This window comes from Ovis aries, chromosome 4, assembly GCF_016772045.2.
Source record: "Ovis aries strain OAR_USU_Benz2616 breed Rambouillet chromosome 4, ARS-UI_Ramb_v3.0, whole genome shotgun sequence".
Lineage (NCBI taxonomy): Eukaryota > Metazoa > Chordata > Mammalia > Artiodactyla > Bovidae > Ovis > Ovis aries.
Window position 1 is genome coordinate 92,446,061 of NC_056057.1, and position 13,840 is coordinate 92,459,900.

At 36.5% G+C, this 13,840-nt stretch overlaps 1 protein-coding gene across 3 annotated transcripts in view; it reads right to left on the reverse strand.

Moving 5' to 3' along the window:
• Positions 1-13,840, reverse strand: part of GRM8 (glutamate metabotropic receptor 8) — an 893,584-nt gene that overhangs the window by 113,535 nt on the left and 766,209 nt on the right. For all 3 annotated transcript variants that reach the window (XM_042248768.2, XM_042248770.2, XM_042248771.2), the window contains exon 9: positions 5,857-6,792. In XM_042248768.2, coding sequence (XP_042104702.1) covers positions 5,857-6,792 — 936 coding nt within the window. The remainder of the gene's footprint in view (positions 1-5,856; positions 6,793-13,840) is intronic.

Here is a 13,840-nt window from a genome sequence, read left to right on the forward strand (position 1 = left end):
TTTAACCCAAGTATTTCAGCAACCACTTTCTGATGACACTTGCCTTTCTTCTAGTATTTTCTACTGAATATATGAAAGCAGTTACATATTGCCTCAGAGCAACAACACTCTCTTCTCTCTCTTCCTAGTCCTGAAGATTCTTGTGTCTGTTTTTAACTTCTGTAATCTTGTATGATTTACCCTCAGGCAAGCCCCTGTGTTTGAAAAAGCATATCTGGTTGGGATGCTCCAGAGACATGGTCTAAATGGCTGGAGAAATTAATGCAATTATCTGGATAACTTCAAATGCATTTAATCATTAAACAAATATTTCTGGAGAACCCATTCCAAGTCCAGTTTTATGCTAGGTGTCAAGGATATGATAGTGAACAAGATAAAATTTGATTTCTGCCCTCATGAAATACAGCCAACTTCTGTTGATTGCCTATTATGTGCTAAATACATCTTGTGACTCATAGTATGTAACTCTCAGCAAAACTACCATGCTTGTGTGTGTGTGCTGAGTCACTTCAGTAGTGTCCAACTCTTTGCCACCCTATGGACTATAGCCTGCCAGATTCCTCTGTCCATGAGGTTCTCCAGGCAAGAATACTGGAGTGGGTTGCCGTGCCCTTCTCAAAACTACCATGAGGTATCTATTAATACAAAAATATACCATAATGAGATGAGGGGATTTTTTAAGTCAATCATCTTCCTGCCCTTTCCTAGATGGTATGAAGTTAAGTCTGCTTTAGTTTGTGAATAGGGCTGGGCACAGATGGCAGGCGAATGCTTCATGTTGCTTTATATCTGGGTTTGCATTCTCTAGGGAATGTATTGCTATCGGCACAAATGGAGCCACTTCACTGCATTTTCTCAGCTAATTCAGCAGAGCTTAAGAATTTGAACCCACATCCTCCCACTCCAAAGTTCGCACTCTTCCTGTTTCCACTCATCCACCTCTGCACCCCTGCACTCTTCTGCTCTTATCAACAGATTGAGTGAAAGCATAAGGGAGATGCTTTTGTCATGCAAAAAGCATCTGGGAAAACAACATAAATTCTCCTTTGATTTGTGCATTTTAGACAGAACTAAGGACAACTTTAAGAATTCCTTTTTATATTTCTCCCTAAATATTTAGCAGTCCTATATCACAATAAGTGATACTGACAAAAACTTTTAAAGAAATGCATTTGGCCCATCATTCAAGGAAAAATATTTTTCAGGAAAAAAAGTTATAATGGGAATCACAATATGATCACTACATAAGGTTACCATTATGTCATACTCTAACTTAAATAATAAAATAATAATCAAGCTTTTTTATTATCATATTATGTTATTAATGTGCAAGTAAGGCACTCCATTCCCTCATTCAATAGGCATTTGTTGAGAGCATATTACATGAATGTAATGTATAATGTTAAGAGATGTATTCATTCAGATACACACCAGACAGACACAAGTTGCCCTCCATGAACTAATAAAGGGTGACATTTGAAGGTGAGAAGAGGAAATAAAGGGGTGAATGTGAGTAGATGGAGGGGTCTAACGTGACACCAGGTTTCTGACTTAGGCTACTAGATAGAGGCTGCACGACTCATCCTGGTGAAGGAAGAAAGGTTGGTTCAGGATATATGGGCTGTTCGACATTTTGGAGCTTTATTTTCTTTCCTGTCTCTAGGGTGTTTTGTTTTGTTTCCACCCTATGCTCTGGTTGAAGCACTGTGCTCCTTGGAGCTTGGCAGTGTCATAACCTTTGTCTGATTATCTAGGCTTTATGAACCCAATTAGAGATGGTAAAATATGTATTTAAGAGATTTCTGCCATCCTAACAACCCTAGACCACCCTTGAGTATTCTCTTCCTGACTATTACATTAATTATATTTTTAATTTTTGTCTTTTCAACCTAATTATGAAAGTTCACATTGGTCCCTGTCCATGCCTCAGTGTCTCCGCCCCTCCCTTCAGGCTGATTTTTATAGAAAAAAAAAAAGTGTACTTAAAATATGGTTTAGTAGAATGCAGCACTAGGTACAAAGCTAATAAATGATGTCACTAAAATATATTAGGAAAAAATATGATTCATCTCGATTTTAAAATCTGAAAGAAAACGAATGTGGGGAAATTTAAGTGATGTTTTGTCATTGAATGGAGATATACTTTGGAGAGCTTTTTGTCCTCAAGAATGCTACAGAAATCCCTTTATAACTTGATTTTACTCAGAGGTTTTCTAAAACATCTGTTTAAATTATTCAACTAATTTTGCTTTTTATTCCTACTTCTGCAATAATTTCAGAGAGACCTATGTGGCTAGATGGGTTTTCTCCTATAGATATGTCTCCATGAAACAGAATTCAATGCATAGCATGTTAATGTTAGTAGCTCAGTTGTGTCTGACTCTTTGCAACCCTGACTGTAACCCATCAGGCTCCTCTGTCCATGGAATTTTCCAGGCCAGAATACTGGAGTGGGTTGTCATTTCCAGTATTGAAAGCATACTGGAAGAAATTTTGCTCTTCTGCTATCTTCCACATTATAAATTCTGTGTCACAGGATGCATAGCTCTCTTTTGGCTTTCTCATCTCACATCTGACTCCTCACTATCTCCCCCTGCCCTTGAGCCTGATTTTCTCCTGCCCTTGAGCCTGGCACTTGCTGGAGCTGGCAGGCGTCAGACAGCATCGGCTGGGGGCCAGGCTGGGAAGGCTCTGGGAAGCAGACTGACATGGCTCAATAATTAGCACAATGCTGGACACAATGCTCAATAAGGATCTGCTGAATTAATGGCTGTATATGCCGCCTGACTGTTGTGAACACTTCAAGCCGATAATGCGGAGTTAACTGGCTGAGCATTATAAATGAGAGTGGAGAACTGACCCACTCTTTGGTCTTCCAAAGTCAATAAAACTTAGAGAAAGCCTGCCTTTAGAGATATAAATGTTTTATTCACTTTTAATATCTATGTCAGTAATTTTAGTAATGCAAAAAAAAATAAACAGTTTCAAACATTTTGTGTATTGTTTTGAATAATTAGAGATACTTTGACAGAGAATAGCAGGAAGCAAATTTGAATGTGAAGTGTTAGGATGACGCATAAGTGTATTATACAAAATACTTCAGTAGTAAATCTCAGCTACTTATCATATAATAGTTCTTGATGTAGAGCTGGTCTAAATTAAGCATCTCCAAGCCTAACTAAACAATTTGAGCACTTTCCAATGTTCTGAAAACTCTTAAAATTAGTGTTTCCTCCTGATTGCTTCAGTCATCTCCACATTCAATCATATTATCAATACAAATGAATTCCAATTAGCATATTTTATAAATTGGTCTTACATTGTGCTTCTTTGACTTACTATGATTCCACAAAGCTAAAAGAGGAAAAGGAATTCTGGCTAGCTAGTATTCAGTCATCTCTCTGGAGGCACTGATACATCCATAAGTATGTACATCAACTCCAGGTTCTTGGATGGAGTGGTACAACCCCCATAGTCCCCGCAGCACTGGGCAGGCTCCACCCCCTGACTTTTTCATTGTGTCCATTTCATCCTGAAACGTCTCTTACTGTCTCCACCACTGCTCCTCAGGGGACAGCTGCAACTCTGCAGAATTTCTGATCTGAGATTCAGTGGTCATTTTTTTTTTTCAATTACCTTTAAAAAAAAAAACTTTGTATGATCCGTGTTTGAATCACTATGAAGGTGTTCAAAAGCTTGATGTAGGACCATGATTTTATTTATTCTAAAAATCAAGTCACTGAAAGAGTTCTCTGAATAGAAATAACATCTTATATGCCCTTATATTTGCTTCCCCAAGCCCTTGAAGTCACAACATGAAAAGTAAAAGCAGGCTGTCATTTATAAAATGCAAAGGGAGTGAAAGCAAAAAAAAAAAAAAAAAAAAAGAAAGAAAGGGGGAGTTAGATGTCAGAGCTCAGGAAATTTTGTTTGGTTATATATTTATTGTTGGGCTTCCCTGGTGGCTCAGTGGTAAAGAATTTGCGTTCCAGTGCAGAAGACAAAGGTTCAATCCCTGATCGGGGAAGATCCCACATGTCATGGACCAACTGGGTTCCCCTTACGCCACAACTATTGAGCCTGTGCTCTAGAGTCCAGCAGCCACAACTACTGAGGTCCATGTGCCCAGAGCCTGTGCTCCGCAATAAGGGAGGCCACCACAATGAGAGGTCTGCTACCGCAGCTAGATAGCAGCTCCTACTCACGGCAACTAAAGAAGAGTCCGAGCAACAACAAAAACCCAGCACAGTGGAAAAAAGTTTGTTGTCCACAAGAAAGCAAAATAAACTATCTCTGGCTTTCTCTAGGTAAGACAATATATTTTAAAAAGAAGTATATATTCAAACACAAATACAAGTACCACTTAAACTGATGTTATTAATAATTCACATAATGTGGACATTTCCAGACCCTGAAAAATGTTTTTCCCGACTAGTCCAACTAACCATGTCCAAACAGATCTAATAAACTTTGAGAGACACAAATTTCTTCCTAAGTAAAATTTACAAGTTTGATCCTAATAGATTCCCATTTGCACATGCCAAAATATAATGTTTTCTAGTTGTTAGGTTTAGAGCCCCAAACTGTCTTACTTTACTTTCCTGCCATTTTCAAGGACTTTCAAGGACATCAGATCAGTCAAGTCAAGAAAGGTCAGAGGTCTGGAACCCACAGCCAAGTTGCTCTATTTACTGGTGCATTTGCTGAAGTACGTTTTTTATCTTTCAAAGTTGAAGACCACATTGATTGAGTAAGGGATGAATGCTCATACTAATGAGCTCTCCATGCTCTGGTTGAGTATTTTTCCTGTGAACTAGTTGAAATTTTAAGAGTTATGCAGGACCTTACTTGGAATGTTAGAACCCAGGGAATAAAATCGCCACTCCCGCTCCCACCGCAGATGTTTTGACTTCCTCATGACTTCAAATGATGGAGAATGGAACAATCTTTACATCTTAACACCAAGAGAAGAACTTTCTTGTATACAATTAAGACTGAAGAGCTATCCCTTTAGAACGGTAGCATTTGCCTTTGTTTTATAAGCTGTCTGTCTCCGGCACACCACCCAAACCTTGAATTCATGGTTAACATTAATCCTCTGCTTTTCTATACATAGATTACATATACATCCAGTTCAGCACGTATTTCCTTTCAAACACAGATGTTCTTTACATGCAGTGTTTTATATGGAGAAGTTTATGGAAGATTAGTAACAAAATAAAATGGTTTTTGAAAATTCAAATGATCTTCAACTTCTAAAAAAATATAAACTGTATTATATAATTATCCATTGCTTCTTAAACCCTCCCCACCACCCTCCACATATGAAAAAATGATAAGAATGGAGACTAAAGAGACATAGTAAGATGTTTCAGATTGAACTAAGCCATTTAATTTCTTTGTATTGTTGAAGTTTGCTTCTATAATTAAAACCATCATGATTATTAAGAAATAGCTTTCTTTCAGAGTCACATTAGAACCAGAAAAGGAGGCATTTGTCATGTATTGAGATACCTCTGGCATAGCTCACTCCTCTGAGTCATGTCTGCCCTTTCTCCCTTTCTCTTTTCACATTTGGAAAACAACATCTATGTTAGTTGATAACAGAGCTGGAAGAAAGGACCAAGAAAGTGATGTGAGCTCTGTCAATCTTCAGCCTCGCCAAGGAAAACACATTAAAGTGTTTTTCATGGAAAATCAGCTTCAGTCTACAAATATTCAGAGCAAAGTGACCTTGAATATATATAATACACCAGGATCCTTGGAAGAAGATAAGTGAGCCAAAGAGAAAGAAGGGGAAACATCCTAAAGGAAGAAATTAAATCCAGGAAAACGACTGGCAAATGCATTTCTTACCTTTTCTGCTGACTGGGCTGTACCAAAAAAGATGGGGATGAAAGCTAACCAAATGATGCAGGTGGTGTACATGGTGAATCCAATAGGTTTGGCTTCATTGAAAGTCTCTGGAACTCCTCTTGTTTTAATGGCATAGACAGTACAAGTAACCATCAAGAGAATACTGTACCCCAGTGAACAAATGAGCGAGAGATCAGAGATGTCACACTTGAGCACTCCTCTGGCGTTCTCCGGATCTAGAGTCCTCTGTTCTCCGTAGTCTATGATAATGTGTGGTGGGTCCACAACAAACCAGACACACACTCCCAGGAGCTGGATGGAGATCAGGCTGAAGGTGATCACCAGCTGGGATGCAGGACTGATAAACTTAGGTGCTGTGACAGATTTCTTCCCCTGCTCAAATATTCGGTGGATTCGGTTTGTTTTGGTCAGGAGTGCTGCATAGCTGAAACACATGCCGAGTCCTAGGAAGATCCGCCGGAAGGAGCAGATGATGGTATCTGGTGCTGCAATCATCAAAAAGGTGATTGAATAACAGAGAAAAATCCCCGTGAGGAGCACGTAACTAAGTTCGCGGCCCGAGGCCCGCACAATAGGCGTGTCGTTATAGCGGACAAAGGTCACGATCACAAAGGTGGTGGCGATGATTCCCAAGATGGCAATGAACACGGGCACCACCGCCCAGGGAGAATGCCACTCGAGTTTGATGATGGGGATAAGCTGGCAGCCTGTGCGGTTGACGTTGGGTCTCTGATCCAAAGGGCAGAGCTCACAGGACAGCTCATCTACCTGGTAGTTGTAACCTTCACAGCGCTCGCAGTGCCAGCAGCAAGGGACTCCTTTCACCGTCTTCTTCCTCTCACCGGGCTTACAGGGCAGGCTGCAGACCGACGCTGGGTGAGTGTGCTCTCTATTGGCCCACTGCATGTCTTCCACCTGTGGGTATAAAATATTAATGAGCCTTCCATTTTCCCCCCATTTATAATATCCTAATCCTAGCCACAGGTTTGTAATAAATCACTGAATGCTGACAGGACAGTTTACCATAATAAAAGCCTAGAGTTTCTTTCCCTGACTTTATGAAAGTATTAAATGATTGGGGCCAATAAATCATTCACATCATCAACTTGATGAGTGTCATTAGTTTCCATTTACCTCCTTGATTTTGACCAATCTGACATTTGGAGAAAGATGCATTGATCCAAACAGCTTTAAAATGAGAAAAAAAAAAAAAAAAAAAAAAAGTCCCATGGAAAGAAACCTGTTAGAGCTAAACTCAGATATAAATGCCCTGAAATACTGGCTAGGATATAAATACACATATAAACAATTAATCAAATCTTTCTACCATATTTGGGGAAATTCAAATCTCACTGTCAATTTTGAAAGGAAATGGCAAAACTAGCTACTTTAATCTCTGACACTTCTCATGTGTCCATAGTGACAACTATATGAATGGTTTTGCCTCCGTTTAACATTCAAATTCACTTATTCCCCTCAGCCTTGCATTTTCACATTGTGGAAAAGACCATGCTGAGTGAGACAGCTTGATGATGATGTTTCCATTGAACAAAAGTAGGCTTAAAGCAGTGAAATTGATACAAATGAGTGAGATTCCCCTAATAGGATTTCTGTGTCAAGGCCTTAGGGTTCTATCTCACTCTTTTGAATTAGACCATAGAATACCTCTATTAAAACAAAAGTGTTATTTTAAAGGAATTTTGCCAGTCATTGACCCCTTACCTTAAATTGCTTTACTAAAGGTTCTGGACCCAATTCCAATGTGGGGGACAGGGCAAAAGGGATTTCCTAAACCACAAAGAAATTCTGGAGCACTAGCTGTTTGTCCTGTAAGTCAAATCAATTCTGACACCATCTACCTGGAAATAGCATCAAATCTCACAAATGCTATAGGAAAAAACCAGAAATTATGGATCAACAATTTATTATGGCAAGCAGCTTCTATATAAAAGGTAAGCTCTATGAACAGAGTGATTTTGCTCATTGATGTGGACAAACAATGATGGACACTCAGTTCATCCTCAAATATTTATTGAATTTGTGAGGAAGGAAGAATGTAAGGGGTACCCCTGAGGTAGAAGGAGCCAACTTGAAAGTGCTGAGATCTGGAAATAAAGGATTGCTCAAAGAGGCACAGAGATAAGAGCTGAAGGAATGTTTAAAACAAAACAAAATGAAAAACTATTCTTCCAAGACCAGCACTATAAAAAGCCAAAAGAAAAATCACCATATCCTGTGATAGCCTGGCTCCAAGATGCCCCCCAATAACTTTACCTCCTGGAATCCTGCACTCAAGGAGTTCTCTCCCATTTTAAATGGGCTGATTTGTGTAAACAATAATATATTCCAGAAATGCTGGCATGTGGTTTCTGAGGTTAGGTCATCGGTGACATTTTGGCTTGTGTCTTGTTCTCTCTTGGATTGCTCACTTCAGGGAAATAATTAAATTATCATGAGAGTTCTCCGGCAGCCCCATGGAAAGGAACTGAGGCCTCCCGCCAACAACCAGCACCCGCCTCCCAGGCATGTGAGGGTGTCACCCAGAAAGTGAGTTGTCTGGCCCCAGGCAAGCCTTCGGACAACTGCAGCCCCAGCTGACACCTTGACCACAAACTCATGACAGACCCTGAGCCAGAAAAACCCAGCTAAGCTGCTTCTGAATTTCCAATCTACAGGAACTGTGTGAGCTACTGTTTTCTTGTCTTAAGCTGCTAAATATGGAGTTATTATACAGCAATGGAAAACTAATGCAACTCAAGTTTAGCTTTCTTACCCATTCTGTGAACACCACCAGTATAGCAGTCTATTGAAAATCTATTGAGAAGGTAGTGACAACGAACTATCTTTTACCAAAATATGCCCCCCAAGTTGTCTACTGTCAGCAGTATTCTATCATCACTCTTAAGACTGCCTCCCCTGTGGGAACCATGTGACTGAGATTGTTTTCATAAATACATCTACTGCTTAAGGATGCTTTCCTTTCTTGACTGTGGTGTGAATAGTGGAGAGCAGAGAATTGTAGCCTCTAAGCTCAACATTTGCAGAGGGCCATCAAATCCACCTCAGGTGAAGTGGAGAATTCATGCATGTTTAATTTCAAATATCCTCCCTTGAGAAAGTAGATGGTACTTCATGTGTCCTAAGGGAACTCAAGATTATTAGTTCTACCTTGTCTGTTCACCACAAAGGAAAAGCAATCTATCATAACCCTGTTAATTTTCTATTAGCTTTTAATGATTTAGAGAAGTTATTTTATTTATGTATAAGATTCCATTAGGCAAGAAAAAGTTAAATTGAAAGTGGCTTCTCTCAAAAATATTGAAAAAAATGAAATGCTCCACTGAGTGGCTAAAATATTGATTTTATACCCTAATGGACTCTTATAAGATAATAAAATATGTTTTGTGAAGGTTGTTTCAAAGCTAATTATTGTAAAATCAAAATTGCATTTTGTTTGGGGCTTCTATAGATTTATAATATTACTGTTGAAGAAAATGACAGTAAAAAAAAATTCTTAGACATATTAAACTTCAAATTTGGTAGAGACCTTAAAGGTCAACTTGTCTAACCACATGTCTGATTCTTTAATTCTCAAAGCATTTTATTTTCTAGAAGGAAATGACTTATTAACAAAGAAATATACTCAATCAGATAGGCCTCGTTACAGAAGATAAATACTCATCATTATAAGCTAAGCATTACATTTTTCTTGATCAGTTTTTTGAATACTCAACTAGTAAAAAAATGTTTTCATAAATAAAAATCGAAGCTATAAGATAATAAAAATACCACATCTTTTAACAACTATAAATTTTCTTTAAGTAAAAAACAATGTAGTCATGAAATGTGTGTGACATTTCATGATATAATGGAGAAAACTATGTATGATTCAGTAAACATGTTAAAAATACATGACTGCATTTCATCAAGGAATCTATTATGTATAACTGTACTGTGTTTTGATACCATAGTTGAAGTCTGGGAACCAACTAATATCCACCCCAAAGAGGAACAAATAGCAAACACTTAAGTCAGGTACTTGTAAATATATTAGTATTTGAGACAAAATTTATTTTAGATATGATGCCAAATCAAAAATAATTCTAATTGAGATTAGTGGTATTAATAGAAATTAAACTTCATATTTTCCACAACTATACTATAAAACACAAAGATCAAATATAGCATCTTTCATAATGAATAAAAATATTTTAAAATAGATCTTCCTCTCCTTTGGCATTATTCTGATATTAGGATATTTGTGTCTAAAACATGTGTTCTAACAAATGGATAATAGTTATATTGACAGACCTTCCAGAGATAAAACCTTAGCCCATTCCTGTCTCGACAATGTTCACAACAGTGATTCATTCTGTAGGCCCCAATCCAGTTCATTTTATAGAATATGAGCTATCAACCAGCTTCTGTTGTCAAATTCTATTATTAATGCAGACAAATGCATCAACAACCACAAAACCAAAACTTTCTGAGTGTGCCTACATTTTTTAATCTTTAATCTTCCCAGACATAAATTAAAGACATTATTTTTTATAAAGTAATTTTCTTCTGTGTAGTTCTAATAGCTCCTGATAAAAGGGCTACAAAAATATTTCCCAATTAAAGGTCCCACTGTAATTAATCATTTTCAGTATGTACTACAAAATTCTCACTCAATTTAATACCTCTATTACAGTGTTTTTTCCCCACATATTAAGGTGTATCTTCAATGTTATGATTACTATACATGTGGTAAAATTTTAAATATAACACAAAGATAATTGATATCTAGTCATACCATTCTTAATTAGCTCTTTTCATCTTGCTTTATAAATAAGCATAGTATTAATAATCATTTTGATGACTACTTTGCCACTCCAGTATTCAAAAACCCATTTCTTCATCTGACTTATGTAACAACATAATGCAATCATTTCCAGTGAAACTGGACATTTTCTCAAAGGTTTACTTGTTAATTTTCAAATAATCAACAGGTTTAACAAGTGTATTTAATTAGGATGAGTATTTAAAATCAGTATTTAAAATGTTAGAATTTGGTTATATATTTTGTGAAGCATATGGTTTTGCTAATGCAACTCAAAGTTTATCAATATATTACTTTATATATTCATATTTATAAATGTTTATATATAAATATATATTGCTTCCTTAATATCCATCCTTTCTTTTGGGTCATGCAATGCTTTCTACTTCTGTTCAGAGTGGTAAGTAGGTTTAGTGTCCTTTGTAAATCTAGTATGTGTGTATGATCCCCAGATTGAAGTCATAGTTTTGTGTGATGTTACAGCTCTACATAACTTCTAAAAATGTAAACAGTCCTCCTATTTAAAAAGACTATTTTAAAGTAATTAAAATTTTACTTACAATAGCATTAAAAATAAAATACTTAGGAATAAACTTAACTAGTAAAGTGTAATATTTTTAACTTAAAGCTACAAAATATCATTTTAAGAAAGTTAAAGAAATAAATGAAAAGAAATCCGAAGTTCATGGATCAGAAGACTGAACATTGCCAAGATGGAAATACTCACAAAACTAATCAACAGATTCGACATAATCTCTATTAAAATCTCTTCTGACTTCTTTGAAGAAATTGATTAATTGACCCTAAAATTCATAGGGGAATATAAGGGACCAAGAATAGACAAAATGATCTTAAAAGAGTGAAGTTGGAGAATTTACACTGCTTGATTTTAAAACTTCCTACAAAGCTACAGTAATCAAGCAGCATGATACTGGAACAAAGAAAGACTAATCAATGAAAGAAAACTGAGAGCTCAGAAATAATCTATTATATATAAGGTCAATTGATTTTTTTACAAAGCTGACAAGAAAATTCAATGGAGAAAAAAATTGTCTTTTCAACAATGGTTCTGGCAAAAGACATGTCACCAAAAGAATAAGCAACAAAGTTAAAATAAATAAATCAGACTTCATCAATCTTAAATACTTTCATAATTCAACAGATACCATTAGGAGAGTGAAAAAACAACCCACAGAGTGGGCAAAAATATTTCTAACTCATATATCTGATAAGGAACTCATATCAGAATATATATTTTAAAACTCTTAGAATTAAACTGTTAAAAAAGCATGCAATCCAATTAAAAAATAAGTAAAAGAAATGAAGAGACATTTCTCAAAAAAAGAGATATGAGTGGTTAATAAGCACAGAGAAAGATGTTTAACATCATTAGTCAACATAGAAATGCAAAACAAAACCATAGTATCCACTAGGATGGTCATAATAAAAAATACAGATAGTATCAAGTTTTATTGAAGATACGGAGAAATTAAAACTCTTTATATTATTGGTGGCAATGTAAAATGGTACAGCTATTTTGGATAGCAGTTTGGCACTTCCTTGAAAAGTTAAACATAGAATTGCCATATGACCTAGCAATTCTACTCCTGAATCATTTCAGTCTAAGAAAACTGGAGACATATGCTCACACAAAAATGTATACATGAATTTCATAACAGCATTAGTCATTATAGCAAAAAAAGCAGAAAAAATCCAATTCCATTAAAGAAATGTGCTTTATCTATTCAATCAAATATTAAAAATAAATAAAAAGAAACAAAGTAATAATATATGCTATGAAATAAATGAACCTTGAAAATATGCTAAGTGAAAGAAATCAGTCAAAAAGACCAGTGTGTAATTTTAATTTATATGTACTGTCCAGAATAAGCAAAGGCATATACAGCCAGTAGATTTTTGACTGCCAGCAGTTCAGGAGAGAACGGAATAGAGAGGATTTCTTGGGAGGTGATAAAAATAGTCTAAAATTAGTGGCAATGGATAACATGACTCTCTGACTATACTAAAAACCACTGAATTATGTACTTTAAAAAGGGCAAACTTTATGGTATTTGAATTATCTCAATAAAGCTGTTATTTTTTAAATATGCAAACTATGTTGATACAGTCAGGAAGAATTAACATTCAGTACTTCATTTGCTGTATAAAAAAACATACTGCATACCCACTCTGTTTGAGACACAAGACTCAACACGAGAATTCAACAGTGACCAAGACATGGTCCCTGGCCTCCAGAGTCAGTGCAGGTGGGGAAAGAGATAAGCAGAGAGCCAGTCGCAGCTCAGTATTAGACTCCCTAAGAAAGAAAAGCAGGGAGGAAATGGTGCTGCTAGCAGAGGATTCAGCAGGGGCACTCAGCCTGGGTTTTTGGGATGTGTGGACAGCAGCCTGAAGGCTGTATAGGAGATAAACCATCAGGAACAGGAATCCCAAGAAGGCATCAAGCCAAAAAAATAATAATAATAATAATTAAAATTCAGGGGTGAGAAGCCATAACGAACTGGAGAAACTAAAGATAAATAGCAAAAATACAGATTAAAACACTGGGTGGAGTGGCAAGAGGTAGGCTAAGGAAGAGAGGAAATGCAAGATCATTTTAAAAGAAACTTATAAGCCATTGAGATGAGTTTAGATGTTACGTTGAAAGTAGTAGTTGGGGTCCTCTGAAGGGACAAAGAAAAAGGCAAAAAGGTTGTCTGAGGAAACCTTAATAATAGCTATGAAAAGAAGAGAAACGAAAGGCAAAGGAGAAAAGGAAAGATAAACCCATTTGAATGCAGGGTTCCAAAGAATAGAAAGGAGAGATTAGAAAGCCTTCCTTGGTGATCAATGTAAAGAAATAGAAGAAAACGATAGAATGAGAAAGACTCGAGATCTCTTCAAGAAAATTAGAGATACCAATGGAACATTTCATGCAAAGATGGACACAATAAACGACAGAAATGAGATGGACATAACAGAAGCAGAAGATATTAAGAAGAGGTGGCAAGAATACACAGAACTGTACAAAAAAGATCTTCATGATCCAGATAATCACAATGGTGTGATCACTCACCTAGAGGTAGACATCCTGGAATGTGAAGTCAAGTGGGCCTCAGGAAGCGTCACAATGAACAAAGC